This window comes from Ursus maritimus, unplaced genomic scaffold (genome assembly GCF_017311325.1).
Source record: "Ursus maritimus isolate PB19 unplaced genomic scaffold, ASM1731132v1 scaffold_2, whole genome shotgun sequence".
NCBI classification, from domain to species: Eukaryota; Metazoa; Chordata; class Mammalia; order Carnivora; family Ursidae; genus Ursus; species Ursus maritimus.
In genome coordinates this window covers 82,492,432-82,510,629 of record NW_024424452.1, presented here as the reverse complement: position 1 = coordinate 82,510,629, position 18,198 = coordinate 82,492,432, and the positions used below count along the sequence as shown (strand labels likewise).

The 18,198-nt window shown below is 37.7% G+C and overlaps 1 protein-coding gene and 1 pseudogene across 1 annotated transcript in view; one reads left to right on the top strand and one right to left on the bottom strand.

Moving 5' to 3' along the window:
• The window catches only part of AXDND1 (axonemal dynein light chain domain containing 1), an 88,080-nt gene that overhangs the window by 48,336 nt on the left and 21,546 nt on the right, over positions 1-18,198 (bottom strand). The window contains exons 10-11 of the mRNA XM_008696903.2: positions 6,289-6,429; positions 5,266-5,370 (exon numbers count right to left, since the gene is read on the bottom strand). Coding sequence (XP_008695125.1) covers positions 5,266-5,370; positions 6,289-6,429 — 246 coding nt within the window. The remainder of the gene's footprint in view (positions 1-5,265; positions 5,371-6,288; positions 6,430-18,198) is intronic.
• LOC103668886 lies at positions 11,721-16,161 on the top strand (annotated as a pseudogene).

Here is an 18,198-nt window from a genome sequence, read left to right as displayed (position 1 = left end):
AGCTAAAGGCAGATGCTTAACCAACTGAGCCACCCAGATGTCCCAGGAACAAATATTGTTAAAATATCTATGTTCCCAGAGCAATCTATACATTCAGAGCAATCCCTACCAAAATACCATCAACTTTTTTCACAGAGCTGGAACAAACAATGCTACAATTTGTATGGAGCCAGAAAAGACCTCAAATAGCCAAAGGAATGTTGAAAAAGAAAACCAAAGCTGGCAGCATCACAATTCCGGACTTCAAGTTCTATTACAAAGCTGTAATCATCGAGATGGTACAGTACTGGCACAAAAACAGACACATAGATCAATGGAACAGAATAGAGAACCCAGAAATGGACCCTCAACTCTATGGTCAATTAATCTTTGACAAAGCGGGAAAGAATCTCCAATGGAAAAAAGACAGTCTCTTCAACAAATGGTGTTGGGGAAATTGGACAGCCACATGCAGGAGAATGAAACTGAACCATCTCCTTACACCATACCCCAAAATAAACTTCAGATGAATGAAAGACCTCAATGGGAGACAGGAATCCATCAAAATCTTAGAGGAGAACACAGGCAGCAACTTCTTACTAGACATGTTTCCGAAAGACAAGGGAAACAAAGGCAAAAATTTACTATTGGGACTTCTTCAAGATAAAAAATTTTTCACAGCAAAGGAAACAGTCGACATATTCAAAAGACAACCAACAGAGTGGAAGAAGATATTTGCAAATGTATTATCAGATAAAGGGCTAGTATCCAAAATCTATAAAGAATTTATCAAACTCAACACCCAAGGAACAAATAATCCAATCAAGAAATAGGCAGAAGACATGAACAGACATTTCTGCAAAGAAGACATCCAAATGGCCAACAGACACATGAAGAAATGCTCAACATCACTCGGCATCAGGGAAATACTAATGAAAACCACAATGAGACCACCTCACACCAGTCAGAATGGCTAAAATGAACAAGTCAGGAAAGGACAGATGTTGGCAAAGATGCAGATAAAGGGGACCTCTCCTACATTGTTGATGGGAATGCAAGCTGGTGCAGCCACTCTGGAAAACAGTATGGAAGTCCCTCAAAAAGTTGAAAATAGAGCTACCTTAGGACCCAGCAATTGTACTACTGGGTATTTACCCCAAAGATACAAATGTAGTAATCCAAAGGGGCACGTGCACCCCAATGTTTATAGCCGCAATGTCCACAAGAGCCAAACTATGGAAAGAGCCCAGATGCCCATCGACAGATGAATGGATAAAGAAGATGTGGTATATATATACAATGGAATGCTACTCAGCCATCAAAAAAAATGAAATTTTGCCATTTGCAATGACATGGATGGAACTAGAGGGTATTATGCTAAGTGAAATAAGTCAATCAGAGAAAGACAATTATCATATGACTCCACTCATATGTGGAATTTGAGAAACAAAACAGAGGAGCATAGAGGAAGGGAGGGAAAAATAAAGCAAGACAAAATCAGAGAGGGAGACAAACTATAAGAGACTCAATCATAGGAAACAAATTGAGGGTTGCTGGAGGGGAGAGGGGTAGGGGGATGGTATAACTGGGTGATGGACATTAAGGAGGGCATGGGATATAATGAGCACTGAGTCTTATATAAGACTGATGAATCACCAATCTCTACCTCTGAAACTAATAATATGTTATATGTTAATTAATTGAATTTAAATATATATATATATTTTTTTTATTTTTTTTTTTTAAGAATTAAAGGCCCATGACATAGAATTCTTCTAATTTTGGTGAAAGCCAGGAACCACCAGCATCAGTCCTTGAAAGGCTTCTTTTTGGAGACTTCTACGTGTTCAGAGTAACTAAGAAAAATTAATCACATATGAAAATTCAACAAGTTATATACCCTTACAATTTGTGCACATTACTACCTGAAAGTTAGACACTGATTTTTTTTTCAGGTAGGGCCCACACCAAGCATAGAGTCCAAAGCAGGACCTGAACTCACGACCCCCAAGATCAACACCTAAGCTTAGATCAAGAGTTGGATACTTAACTGATTGAGCCACCCAGGCACCCCAGACAGTGATTTTATTTTTTTTTAAAGGTTTTATTTATTTATTTATTTGACAGAAAGAGAGAGAGTACAAGTAGGGGGAGTTGCAGGCAGATGGAGAGGGAGAAGCAGACTCCTTGCTGGGCAGGGAGCCCAATGCAGGGCTCTATCCCAGCACCCTGGGATCATGACCTGAGCAGAAGGCAGACACTTAACCAATTGAGCCCCCCAGGCACCCCAGACAGTGATTTTAAAAAGAGAATTAATGACCCTTGTTTATAATAGCAAAAGAAAGAAATTCAGAAATAAACTCATTGTCCAATAATAAGGGGTTGGTCAAATAAAATATATGATAGAGCTCTATGATGAAAATACTCTGCTGCTAATTAAAGATCTTGTTGTTGTTAATACTTTGGTACATGGGAAAATTTTTCATGTTGTAACATGAGATAACCCAAATGTAAATTATATATTCAGTTTGATCTCATTTATATAAAAAATACATAGAAATGGAAAAAAGAAAAATATATCAAAATATTAATAGTGTTTACCTCTGAGAGAAAAAATTATGGGTGCTCTTTATTTCCTTATTTGTTTCGATTTTCCTAATTTTCAATAAAAATCAGTTATTATTTTTAAAAGTATAACTAAAAATTTCTAATCACAAAAATAAATTCTACTTCAAACTTTCTCCTTTTCCTTCCCTTTCTCTCTGGTTTTAGATGTTCTTATAATGGACATTAGCACAAAAGAAGTTCTAACTTATTTTTACTAATTAATTCAACAAATATCTGTTTAGTGCCTACCAAATGCCAGGTACCATACAAAACAAAACAAAACAAAACAAAACTTTGCCCTTATAAAGTTTATTCAGAAGAGATAACCAACAAATAAAAAAGTAAAATATAGTAAATAGTGATAGTGCAACAGATGGAAATCAATCAGGGAAAGGGGATTGAGAGCACAAAATGTACTGTGGTTTTAAATGGAGGGAGATGAGCAAAGGTCTGAAGGAAGGAGGGAGGAAGCTACTCAGCTCTCTGGGAGGGGGAAGAAAATTCCAGGCCCCAAGGTGGGAGCCTGTCTGGTATGTTCAAGGAACAGCACAAACGCAGCAGTTCTGAAATAAAGTAGGAGAAGTCAGAGAAATTCTGGTAGGTTGAGTCTTGTAAACCATTTTTAAAAAAACATGGCCCTTTACTCTAAGATGGGGAGCTACTACAGAATTTCGGGCAGAGAAATGACATTATTGGGGTCAAATTTTAATAGATCATACTGAAACCACACAAAAATGTAAAGACGGATGGAAATTAAGATGGACATACTAATGTTTCAGCAAGGTTTGACTCTTAAGTTGAACAAATTTTTCTCTTCCTCATTCTTAAAGACCCCACCCCTTCACTTGTGCTTCTGTGGGATCCTCTGTTCCAAGAACTTGGTATCGAAGTTGATACCCGGTAACCAGACTCAGATGGCCCAGCACAAGCACTAGTCATGAGACCACCTTAAAGACATGAGGACTGTGGCTGGCAGCACATACCAGATTCCTAGCGAAACTGGCAGATCCTGTGTTTTCCTATACAACCCCTCAGCCTTTTACCCAGGGCAGTCTGCAGTTTTGAAGGCATTAGCCTGCTCCGGCCTCCTTTGCCCAGCAAAGTAATGAAACTATTGTTCCTCTTTATCCCCAAGCTCAGTCTTTGTGTTGTATTTCGGCTCCAGAGCACAGAGGATAAGAAGGGTGAATTATCTATAGAAAACAGCAATATATTCAGTGCACAAAAAATGATCAAGGTACCCTTCTCATTCTAGTAAGGAACAAAATAGAATAAAAGTAAGAATATATCTCTGAATTCAGATTTTGTATACATTTGTGTTTTTCTTGACATTTTAAAAAAATACAGTCACTCTTCAACACATTTTTTAAAAAAAGCAAAAGACTACACTGAATTAAAAGGATCATAAAACAAGATACAATGTGTGGCCCTAGATTGGATACTAGTTTGGACAACCCTATGTAAAATACATTTGGGGAATAATTGGGAAAATTTGGATATGACCTTGGTAATTTGTGAAGTGAAACTTTACTGAAATAGGTAGAGACTGTGGGCTAAAAAAAACAGGCTGTATAACAGTACATACAGTACAATTAAAACAATGCATGTGTGCACATATACATAGAAACAAAAGGATATACACTTAGTCATGTATAGCAGTAATCTATGGATGGTGAAACTCATATTTTTAAATCATTTTTGCTTGTTTGTATTTTCTACTTACAAGGCACATATAACGCTTCTATGATAATATAATATTATTTTTAATCAATAAGAAAAATTAAAAATACAATCAGATATACCCAAGAGCTTCCTAGTAATCAGAACTCTAACCAAAAATGAAATAGAGTAGAGGTCAGCAAACTACAGCCTGTGGGTTTAAATATAGCCCACCACTTGTGTTTTGTATAAACACAAGCTAAGAATTTTAGATTTTTAGTTTTTCACATATTTTACTTTTTATATTTTTAATGGTTAAAAAAGCAATAGGATAACAATATTTTGTGACACATGAAAATGTTATACCTTCAAATTTCAGTGTCAATAAAGTTTTATTGGAACATAGCCATGTTCTGGTATTGCCCTTGCCTGCCTTTACACCACAGTGGCACACATTATAAAGGCCAAGCTGATTGAGTAGCTGCATCAGAAACCATATCTCACCATCTGACTGTTTACAGGAAAAGTTTGCTAACCCCTAAAATAGGACAAAAACATTAAGATCATAGATTCATTAAAATCTAAAAATGAACTAGAGTCATACTACTAATTAGGAAATTGCAAACAAACACCAGATACCTTTTCATACCCACCAGATTGATAAAAGATATGGACAAAAGGGAAATCTCATACACCGATGAGAGGATATACTGGTACGACTACTTTGTAGAGCATTTGACAACATCCTAGCATGACAAGGGTATGCATAGCCTATGACTCAGTAATTCCACTTCTAGGGATACCTCCCTGGAAAATTCACACAAGAAGACATGTATGAGATCTGTATTAAACAGGGCCTGGAGGAGTTAATAAATACATTTATTAGAAGTTCCCTGTATATATATATTAACTCCTTCAGGCACTGTTGTAATAAAAAACTTCAAATGTTTCCATAAAATTTTATTTCTTCAAATAAGTGTGAAGCATGTATGACACAATAGCTAACATCTGGTAACTCACTTAGCATTCTTTTCAGCATCTAAAAGAGCTTGTGCCAAATCCTTGTGGGCCTTTTCTGCTTCCTTTGTTAATTTTATATCATGTGCCCGAACCAGACACAGTTCCCTGAAACAAAGCAAAGAAATTTTAGATTCATAGTTGAAGAGTTCCAAAATGTCTCTACCCAGGAAATCGATTTATACTCAGGAATCTTCCCAGTTATGTGTACATTTCTTCCTAGTTTTTACACCTTATAAACCAAATCAAGAAATCTAGTGTCCATTTGGACGGAATTCTGTCAGGTTTGGCAATGGAATCCGGTTGGCTAGAAAGGGCAGAAAGATGATGTGAGAGAGCCTCTCGAATGGAGAGAAGGCAGATGCTAACAGGCAAGGCCACCAGGCTGCTCTATCCTACCCTCTGACATGCCTATCTTATCCTTTTCATTCTTGCCACGAATTGTCTTGACACAGGTTAGATGATCACTAACTTGATTGCTATGTAACACTTATCCTCTTTGGAATTTAAACCTTAACATCCTTAATCATGGCACTGCTCTGTAAACATGATTAAGATGAACATAGCAGTCCTAGAAGGAGAACAAGAATCGTTTTCCTAACAAACATACACAAAGCCCTAGTTTTGTGTTAATCTTTGTAACCCAGGTCTCTACTTCTATATCCAGTCCTTTCTGTTCTCTTCCTAAACCCCCAAAAAGGAAAAAAGCGTCCTCACTTTTAATCATTCTACTTCTCCTGTTTTTTATTCTCTTTAGAGACACGGTTTTGACTTGTGTTTTGGGTTTAAGATAATCACAGATTTTGGGGCGCCTGGGTGGTACAGCGGTTAAGCGTTTGCCTTCGGCTCAGGGCGTGATCCCAGCGTTATGGGATCGAGCCCCACCTCAGGCTACTCCGCTAGGAGCCTGCTTCTTCCTCTCCCACTCCCCCTGTTTGTGTTCCCTCTCTTGCTGGCTGTCTCTATCTCTGTTGAATACATAAATTAAATCTTAAAAAAAAAAAAAAAGATAATCACAGATTTTACCTCGTCAGTTCTTCAATAACATTCTTAAAATTGTACAGTTCTTCTAAAATGCGCTGGTCCATCATTCGTTGAGTTACCAAGTCTTTGTAGAAATCAATCATCTGCCGGGCAATTTGGTCAAGCATTTGTACGTACCGCTCTCTGCAAGAGAAAGAAGACAAGGTATCATGCAAAAAAAATAAAAAGGAAAAAAGAGCCAGAAAATATATGAAAGAAAAAGTAATGTTAGGGANNNAGAAACAGTAGATACTCATAAAAGATACGCAAAAACAAGCTAGGAAAAGAAAGGGATCTGACATGTATATTCCTGTCACACTCACATGAGCAAATGAACTATGGAGGATTTTAACCAGAGTCGTAATCATTTGGAATGTAATGTCTGAGATGTCGAACAAAATGAGGACTTCTTTTATTTCTTTTCTAAATTACAAACTCTATGAGGATAGAAACCACGTCTTATGTATTTATACAGAATGGGATTTTTTATAAATAGTTGAATTCATGAATAAAACCACATTTCTCAAGTTGGTTAAATGTAAATAACAACTGTTCAAAAATGAACAAAGACCCGAAATTCAAAGAAGTCATTTCTTTCAGTTCTGAATAAAACCAAATATTTGGAAGTGATTACAAATGATAAATTACAAATACCATCCTGAGCAGCCTTTATTTATATTAAAAGTGATCTGGGTGTTCTATCCTAAGCCTGAGACTGCTGAATTACAATATCTTTGAGTTCGAATGGTCATTTAGTTTAATCTCTCACCCATAACAGAAAGAATCATCCAGCCCTTGCTTAAACACCTAATTACAGAGAGTTTATCAGTTCAATATGCAGTTCACATACTGGGAAGTGTCGATTTTAAAAACACCTTCTTTAGGACATTCCCTCCTGGAAATACATGGACAAAATACTCTGAAAGGTCTTCTTATTACAATACAACTAGATCCATGACAGAGCATATTTTCTGAAGCATTATTGGGCTTGCAGGAAAAAACAGAAGTCTCTAGGGGTGACAAACAAAAACAATAAACAAAATACAATAAGCTAAGAATGGAGTGGGAAATGGTAATCGGTAATCACCAGGCAAATCCAAGGTCATGGTTGCCCCAGTAAAAATAACATTGGGTGGAAAGGGTAAGATGACAGAGTAGGAAGATTCTGAACTCACATCCTCCCATGGACACACCAAGGCCGCAACTACATACAGCGCAACTTACTCTGAGAAAGACCAGACGACTAGCAGAACAGTACTTCCACAGCTAAAGGCATAAATAAAAAGCTACATGAAGAAGGGTAGGCGGGGCAGAGAGGCAATCAAGAACTCAACCCCTGAAGCAGAGACCCACAAGCAGGAGGGATATCACAGGTGTGGAGGCTCCCCACTGAGGAGATAGGGGTTCAAGCCTCACACTGGGCAACCCTTGCCCTGGGGATCTGCACTGGGAAGATGAGCTACCATAACATTGCCCCCACTCATGCTCTCTCTCTCAAATAAATAAATAAAATCTTTAAACAAAATTTAAAGGGTGCAGCACAGCAGAGCTACCCCAATAGCCATGTCTGTGTGCCGTGCACAGCCCCAAAGGCTTCTCTTCACAAAGACTCCCTGGCCTTGCAGCCGAGGTATGGCTTTGAAAATCAGCAGGGCTTACACCAGGAGAGCCAGAGGGTGATAGGAACTGAGATTCTGTTCTTAAAGGGCTGCCACATAGTATCACTCACTCTGAGACCCAACACAAAGGCAGCAGTTTAAGAAGCACCTGGGCCGTAATGAAGGAGATTTACTGACAAATTTTAGGGTGTGTGATGGAGGGACAGGGATCTATAGGAAATTTCTTCAGGAACAAAAGTGCTGGTAAGCACTTTTTTTTCTGCCTTCCTTCAGCCTAGATGGCCTGACACTGGCACGTACCAGTTCTGACACTCTCCGTCTACCTTGTTAGCACCCCTGGACTCATCCCAGCATTCCCCTGCAGACCCACCCTGGCAATTGTGTCTTCCAAAGCAACTACTGTCCTGTTACACCCAGCAGGTAGCCTCAGCCATGACAGACACTCCTCCAGAGTGACTCCTACCCTGCTCCTGCTCTTGTGCATAGGCACGTGCTCTCTCTTAAATAAATAAATAAATAATAAAGAAATAAATCAGACAGTTAAATACAAAGGGTATTATAGATAAACCTCATGATAACCATAGGTCATGATCTCAGGGTCATGAGATTGAGCCTCATGTCAGGCTCTGCACTAGACATGAAGCCTGCTAAAGATTCTCTCTCTCCCTCTCCCTCTGCTCCTCCCCTGCTCAAGTGCACATGCACACGCTCTCTTAAATAAATAAATAAATAAATAAACAAACAAAATAGACTTAAATACATAGGGTGCTATAGATAAACCTCATGATAACAAAAACCAAAAACCTATAATAAGCGCACAAGAAATCATAAAGAGAAAGGAATTCAAGCATAAAACTAAAGAAAATCATCGAATCGCAAGACAAGAAAGGGACAGAGAAGAATTATAAAAAGAACCAGAGAGGTGCCCGGCTGGCTCAGTCAGTAAGTATGCAACTCTTGCTCTTGGAGTTATAAGTTCAAGCCTTAAGTTAGGTGTAGAAATAAAAATAAAATCTTAAAAAAAAAAAAAAAAGAACCAGAAACAATTAACAAAATTACAAAAGTACAAACTTATCAATAATTACTTTAAATGTAAATGGACTAAAGGTTCCAATCAAAAGACATAAGGAGATTAAATGGATAAAAATAAATAAGACTCCTATATGCTGCCTACAAGAGACTCACTTAAAGACATATGCAAAATAAAAGTGAAGGGATGGAAAAACATATTCCATGCAAATGGAGATGAAAAAAAGCTGGGGTAGCAATAATTACATGACACAAAATAAACTTTAGAAGAACAAACATAACAAGAGACAAAGAATAGCATTACATAATGATAAAGGGGATATAGCAATTTATTTACCAACAAATTCAACAACATAGAAGAAATAGATAAATTCCGAGAAACATACAATCTTCCCAGAATGAATCAGGAAGAAATAGAAAATCTAAATAGATGAATTACTAATAATTAAATTGAATCAATAAACAAAAAACTCTCAAAACCAACAGAACTCAGGACCAGAGTGCTACAAAGGTAAATTCTACAAAACATTTAAAGAAGGGTTAATATCTATTCTCAATCTATTCCAAAAAATAGAAAAGGAAGAATTGTTTCAAATTCATTCCATAAGGACAGCACTCCCCTGAGAGCCAAACCAAAGATACCACGAAGGAAGGAAGGAAGGAAGGAAGGAAGGAAGGAAGGAAGGAAGGAAAGAAATTAGAAGCCAATATCCCTAATGAATACAGACGCAAAAACCCTCAACAAAATATTAGCAAACCAAATTCAACAATATATTAAAAGAAACATTCACCAAAATTAAGTGCAATTTATTCCAGGGATGCAAGGATGGGTCAATATCCACAAATCAATGTGATACACCACATTAACAAAATGGAGAATAAAAACCATATAGTCATCTCAATAGATGCAGAAAAATCATTTGGCAAATTCAACATCCATTCATGATAAAAACTCTTGACAAAATGATTGAGAGGGAACAAAACTCAATATAATAATGGCTATCTGTGACAAACCCACAGCTAACATACTCAGTGGTGAAAAGGTGAAAGATTTTCTCTAAGATCAGTAACAAAACAAGTGTGTTTACTCTTGCCACCTTTATTCAACATAGTACTAGAAGTCCTAGCCACAGCAATCAGACAAGAAACAAAAATAAAAAGCAACGAAATTAGTAAGGAAGAAATAAAACTATTTGCAGATGACATAATACTATACATAGAAAACCCTAAAGATGCCACCAAAAAACTATTATAATAAATGAATTCAGTAAATTTGCAGGATATAAAATTAATATACAGAAATGTGTTGTGTTTTTATATACTAATAAACTAGCAGAATGAGAAATTAAGAAAACAATCCCATTTACAATTGCACCAAAAATAATAAAATACCTAGAAATAAATTTTACCAAGGAGATGGAAACCTATACTCTGAAAACTATAAGATACTGATGAAAGAAATTAAAGGTAACACAAACAAATGGAAAGATACAACCTGCTCATGGATTGTAAGAATTAATATCATTAAAATGTCCATACTGCCCAAAGCAATCTACAGGTTCAGTGAAATCTCTATCAAAATACTAACAGGGGTGCTTGGGTGGCTCAGTTGGTTAAGCATCTACCTTCATCTCTGGTCATGATCCTGGGGTCCTGGGATCAAGGCCCATGTCAGGCTCCCTGCTGAACAGGGAGTCTTCTTCTCCCTCTGCCCTGCTTGTGCTTGCTCACTCTCTCTCTCTCTCTCAAATAAATAAATAAAATCTTTTTAAAAAATACTAACAACATTTTTTACAGAACTAGAACAAATAACCCTAAATTCATATGGAATCTTAAAGGACCCCAAATAGCCAAAACAATCTTGAGAAAGGAGAACAAACCTGAAGGTATCACACTCCCAGATTTCAAATTATACGACAATGCATTGGTAATCAGAACTGTGTGGTACTAGCACAAAAACAGACACATGGATCAATGGAATAAAACAGAGAGCCCAGAAATAAACCCACATTTATATGGTCAATTAATCTATGACAAAGGAGGCAGGAATATACAATGGGGAAAAGACAATCTCTTTGATAAATAGTATTGAGAAAACTGGACAAACATAAGCAAAGGAATGAAAGTAGACCACTATCTTATACTATATAAAAAAATAAACTCAAAATGGATTAAAGACTTAAATGTGAGCCCCAAAACCATAAAACTCCTAAAAAAAAAAAAAAGCCATAATCTCTCTGATATCAGTCTTAGCAATATTTTTTTTAGATTTATCTCTTCAAAAAAGGGCAACCCAAACAAAAATAAACAGTGGGACTATACCAAAATAAAAAAGCTTTTGCACATTGAAGTGCAAAAGTGAAACAGGCAATCTACTGAATGGGAGATATTTGCAAACGATATACCCAATAGGGAGCTAATATCCAAAATATATAAAGAAATCATACAACTTAACACCAATAAAACAATCTGATTTAAAAATGGGTAGAAGGGGCACCTGGGTGGCTCAGGTCATGATCCCAGGGTCCTGGAATGGAGCCCCACCTCAGGCTCCCTGCTCTCGGAGAGACAGCTTCTCCCTCTCCTCCCCACTCATGCGCTCGTGCTCTCTCTCTCTCAAATAAATAAATAAATCTTTAGAAATAAATAAATAAAAATAAAAATGGTCAGAAGACATGAATTTCCCAAAATTTTCCTTTTCCCAAAAATTCATAAAGATGGCCAACAAGCACATGAAAAGATGCTCAACATCACTAAATCATCAGGGAAATGCACATCAAAACCACAATGAGCTTTCCTGCGCCGCCACCAAAGGATGAGTGTTTGTCGGGCACCATCGGCCAAGTAGGCCAAGGGGCAGCATCTACGGGTGCAACAGAGCCTATGAGGTGAAGATGAATGAAGGGCATCCTGATGTTTTCCAGAAACTGCTCACAGGATGGCTGTGATAAAACCTCTAGGAGCACAACTGCATATAATGAGGTAGCTGCAGATGAATATTCAAGTCCAAAACTATCGTAGTTAAAATTCATTGCCTCAAAGGCATGCAATTGGAAGGAAAAATGAATTGGTCAATAAGACATGAATTGGAACAGATGATGAAAATCAGTATTTTATTTAACATTGATCACCTCATAATAAGTTAATACAGAAAAATACATGTTTGAGTACTTGTAACTGCTGGGCAATAAAGTCTATTAACTTTAAAATAAAAAATAAAAAACCCACAATGAGATATCACCTCATACCTGTCAGAATGGCTAGAATCAAAAAGACCCAAAATAAGAAGTGTTGGTGAGGATGTGGAGAAAAAGGAACCCTCACGCACTGTTAGTGAGAATGTAAATTGGTGCAGCACTATGAAAATAATATGGAGGTACCTCAAAAACTTAAAAATAAAAATACCATATGGTCTAGTAATTCCACTTCTGAATATTTACCTGAAGAACGTGAAAACATTAATTTGAAAAGATATATGCACTCCTATGTTTATCGCAGCCTATTTACAATAACCAAAATATAGAAGCAACCTAAGTATCCATCAATAGATGAATGGATAAAGAGATGGTGGGATATATATATATATATCAGAATATTAGTCAGTCAATAAAAAAAAAGAAATCTTGCTATTTGTGATATGAATGGACCTAAAGGTTATTATGCTAAGAAACAAGTCAGAGAAAGACAAATACCATCTGATTCCACTTATATGTAGAATCTAAAAAACAAAACAAAGAAAACAGAAACAGACTCATAAATACAGAGAACAAACTGGTGGTTGCCAGAGGGGAAGGCGTAAAGGGCTAGGCAAAACAGCTGAAGGGGATTAAGAGGCACAAACTCCCAGTTATAAAATAAATAAGTTATGAGGATGTTAAGTACAGCACAGGGAATATAGTCAAAAATATTGTATTAACTTTATCGTGACTTATCATGGAGAATATCTCATAATGTATATAGTGTCAAATCACTACGTTATACATCTGATGCTAATATAATATTGCAGTCAACTATACTTCAGTTAAAAATAAATAAATAAATTTTTTTAAAAGACCAACATTGAGGGGTACCTGGGTGGCTCAGTTGGTTAAGCTGCCTTCGGCTCAGGTCATGATCCCACAGTCCTGGGATCAAGCTCTGAGTTCCGGCTCCCTGCTCAGCAGGGAGTCTGCTTCTCCCTCTCCTTCTGCCCCTCCCACCCCCACTTGTGGTCTCTCTGTCAAATAAATAAATTACTTTTTTTAAAGATTTTAGTTATTTATTTGACACAGAGAGAGCGAGAGAGAGCACAAGCAGGGGGAGCAGGAGAAGGAGAAGCAAGAAGCAAGCCCCACCAAGCAAGAAGCCCAATGTGGGGCTCGATCCCAGGACCCTAGAATCATGACCTGAGCTGAAGGCAGACACTTAAATGACTGAGCCACCCAGGAGCCCCAAAAATGAAATCTTTAAAAAAAAAAAGAAAACTACCAACACTGGGTCCAAGACTAAGCCTTGGACCAGCTACAAAGTAGGAGAACTGAGTGTTGGACTACTGCATGAAGCCAGGATTCCAGAAGGAAGAAAATGCAAATCCTCTCTTCAGGAAGCATCCATGATTTACAACCTAAGGATTTCATGATTAAGATTAGCCAAATGTTACCTATAAAAGCAAATACTGCAAAACACTCATGCAAATAAATCATCACAAATGAGACTCAGAAGAAACAACAAACAATAATTTTAGACACTCATAGTCTTCATATATTAGAAGTATGAGATTTAAAGTATAAAACTATGCACAAAATGTTTGAGAAATGAAAGAGTGAATCTATAAATGAATAAAAATCTATAAAAGCAATTAAAAACATATTAACTATGATGAGACAGATATGGAAACAAACCAACAGAAAACTCTTAGGTGGGAAGTATAATTACTGAATTATAAAACTCAAAACATAGGTTTTAGAATAGATGCAGCTAAAGTGGTTATTAATGTCTTAAAGAAAACTACCCAGAACACAGCACAGAGATAAGGAGATGGAAATGAAGAAAAAGAGATTAAGAGACAAAAAGCATAAGATGACAATGTCTAATATAAATCTAATCAGAGTTCCAGAAAGAGAAAAGAGAGAAAATGGAAAACAGACATTTATCAAAGAGATCACTATTGATAATTTTCCAAAACTTATTAAGGACATTAATGTATACATAGGATTGTGGTATAGCTATAGGTATAAGAAAAATAAAAAGAAATCCAGAGGAACTAAATGTACTCTCCTGCATGAAGTAACAACAATAACAACAACAAAAAAAAGACAAAATATGTGGGACAATTTTCAAGACACGTGTGACACAAAAATTTTCAAGACACTGGATATAAGGCAATGAAAGAAAGTAATCACTGAGAGACCAGAAGTAAATAAAGTAAGCCCTATGATTGTTCCAAATTTTGGACTTGAAAGGCCAAAGCACAAGGACAAAGAACTCAGGAGAAGCCCAGTGGATTCCCTTAGTTAAGGAGACAGACCTAAGAGTCTAGGGAGAGGAAAGAGGACAGGGTACCACAGAGAAAAGAGCTATACAGAAAGATCCCCTGGAGGTCTGCAGAGGGTCCTTCTCAAGTATTCAGCTAAGTAATGATCAGGGCATCAATGTGAAGAATTTATCAGAGGCCAAGGAAGGAGCCAGCTGAAAAGATCAATAGCCAATAGCACCCAGCACTCACTGGCTCAAAATAATGCTGGTTCCAACTAGTCAGACTGGAAAAACTTATGATTTATGGGTCATTGGATATAGTACAAAGAAAAGTCTTGCCTAAGTATTCAGAAATAATTAGCCCTAAATTAAGCACTGTTCTGGTCCCACCTGAAGGCCCAAAAGGATCAAATTATTTTCAAGTAGCTTAATCATATTCCAGATCAAAGTTCAAGAATATTTCTAGAAATAGAAAAATACACAGCTGGATGCTAAAATTCACCATGTCTGCCATCCAGTCAAATTTATCAGGCATGCAAAGAAGTCAGAAAACACCACCTATGAGAAGAAAAAATTGACCGGGAACTGGCAAAAATGTTAGAATTAACAGACATGGACATTAAAAGCTGAAGGAGGTCATTCAGATTCTAGGAAATAAGTTTCCATGAACTTTGGTGGCACAGAAAATTGACCTGCCAGAGTTCCAGGGACAGCCCAATGAGATTTCCACACACAAGTGTCAGGAAACAGTTCGCCAGGTACAGGGGCCTGTACTGGTGGAGGATACCCATCCGTGCTTCAGTGCCTTTGGGAGCCTCTCTGGCCCCTACATAAAGTGGTTTCTGGAGAAGTTAAAGCCTGAAGGTCTCTACCAGCTTCTGGCTGGGTTTGAGGACAGATTTGCCTGTGTGCTCTGCACACTTGTGCTCAGCACCAGGGACCCCAGCAAGCCAGTGGCCCTGTTCAGGGGGCCAGATCGTGGTGCCCCAAGTCTTCCAGGACTTTGGCTGGGACCCCTGCTTTCAGCCTGATGGATACGAGCAGGCATATGCAAAGATGCCCATAGCTGAGAAGAACACCATCTCCCATCACTTTCAGGCCCTGCTTGAGCTACAAAAACACTTCTGCACCTGACTCTTCTGGTAGCCAGTGATGATCGCCCTGGCTGGGGATCTGGGGAAGACCAGCCTGAAACCTCCCCCATCAGACAGTCACCCCTCCAAGTACTGCCTTCAGGGTTACCACTTCCTAGGGGTGTTGAGATAGCCTCACCAGCCCTGTTTGGAGGAGCAGTTGGCTCTGCTTGGAGAAACTTTGGGAAAGGGACCCCACTGTCATGCCCGTGAGGATTCAATGGTCCCTCCCACAGCTTCCTGGTCTGGGATCCTGAAAGGACCTTAGATGTTAAACTGGCCATGGCAGAATTGAGGCTTTGGGAAGAAACACACAAATAGCCCTAGATGTTTTTAAGATGCAGCAAATAAAAATACTGAAAGCACTTGCTTCCAATATAAAATGGATATATCACCTTTGGGGCAAAAAACATAACTATATTCTATATGTTTGCACTGTTAAGTAGAGACATGGAAGATATTTTTGAAAAGACTCAAAATGAGCTTTTAGAGATGAAAACTACAATGTCTGAGTTAGAGAAGAAAACTACAATGTCTGAGTTGAACATCACTGGGTAGGATTAAAAGCAGATTAAATACTGCAGAAGAAAAGATTAGTGAACTTGAAGATAGAGCAATAGAAACTATATAAAATGAAGAGAAAAAAACTAAAAATAAGAAAAAATGTTCAAAGCATCAGTAATCCCTGGGACTCTCTCATTATTCATGGCCTGATATATGAGTAAATAGACTCCCCTGAAAAGGGAGGAGGGCAGAAAAATACTTGGAAAAAAAACTAGCCAAAAAATTCCCACATTTGGGGCGCCTGGGTGGCACAGCGGTTAAGCGTCTGCCTTCGGCTCAGGGCGTGATCCCGGCGTTATGGGATCGAGCCCCACATCAGGCTCTTCCGCTGTGAGCCTGCTTCTTCCTCTCCCACTCCCCCTGCTTGTGTTCCCTCCCTTGCTGGCTGTCTCTATCTCTGTCGAATAAATAAATAAAATCTTTAAAAAAAATAAAAAATAAAAAAATTCCCATATTTGATGAAAAACATAAACTCACAAATCCAAAAGCTCGATGAACACCAAGCAGAAGAAACATGAAGAAAATTACACCAAGGTCTATCATAATTAATTGCTCAAAAGCAATGATATGATGCTCACAACTTAGTGAATTCTACAAAATAATGGTCGGAAAACACTTCAGCAGTTAAAATTGAAGTGTGAGTAAAGCAACCAGTCTGAAAAGACTACATGTTGTATGATCCCAACTCTATCACATTCTGGAAAAGAAAAAAATATAGAGACAGTAGAATGATTGGTGGCTGCTGTGGGTTTGAGGGAATGGGAATGGAGGAGGGATAAACAGGTGATGCGTGGGGGGTTCAGGGCCATGAAAATGTTCTGTATAACACTGTAATGGTGGTGATACTGCATGAAATCAACAATGACTAACTAGTGTGCTTTCCACATATAGTATATTTCATTAAGAAAACTTGAAAGAACTGGGGATATTTAGCCTGGATAAGAAAATGCATAAGAGGGAAAACAAAAATGGCTATTTTCAAACACCTAAAGGCTACAAGGTAAAAGAAAGAACCAAGTTATTCTGAGTATTTTCACGGCACAAAATAAGGATTAGTGGGTAAAGTTATAGAAAAGCAGATTATATTTATATAAAGTAGCTATTTAATTTTCTTAGTAGGTGATATTTGATACATAAAGGAATATGTGCAAATGAGGAATCACAATGATGAAATGACCATGAACACTTTATAACTTTTTTATTGAGATAAATTTACATGTCAAAACATTCACCCTTTAAACTATGTAATACTGTTTAGTATTTTCAAAAAGTTGTACAACTATTAGCACTACCTAATTCCAGAGTATTTTCTCATCCCCCCACACTGCAAAAATCCTTAATGGTACCTGTTAGCAATCACTCTTCCTCTTTCTCCCAGTCCCTACTGCTACTACTAATCTACTTTCTGTCTGCAGGTGCCTCTTCTGGACATTTCATATAAGTGGAATATTACAATATCGTGACCTTTTGTGACTGGCTTCTTTCACTTAGCATGTTTTCAAAGTTCATCCATGTTATATCATGTATAAGTACTTCATTCCTTTTTATGATTGAAAAATATGCATTTGTCAAAACCCATAGAACAATACAACACAAAAAACTAAACCATAATGTAACCTATGGACTTCAATTAACCATAGTATATCAATATTGGTTCATTAATTATAACAAATACACCACATTAATACCAGATGTTAATAAAAAAAGAAACTGTATATGGAAAAGGGGGATAAATGGAAACTCTTTATTATCTGTTCAATTCTGTAAATTTAAAACTATCCTTATAAAGAACCTTTTACCTTTTACAAGAAAGTCGGGGCATCTGGGCGGCTCAGTCGGTTGAGCACCTGACTTTTTTTTTTTTTTAATTTATTTGTCAGAGAGAAAGAGAGAGAACACACAAGCAGGGGGAGCAGCAGGCAGAGGGAGAAGCAGGCTCTCCGCTGAGCAAGGAGCCTGATGTGGGACTTGATCCTGGGATCATGACCTGACCCGAAAGCAGACACTTAACCGCCTGAGCCACCCAGGTGTCCCAGAGCACCCAACTCTTGATTTCGGGTCAGATCTTGATCTCAGGGTCCTAGGATCAAGCCCTGTGACCAGCTCCCCACTCA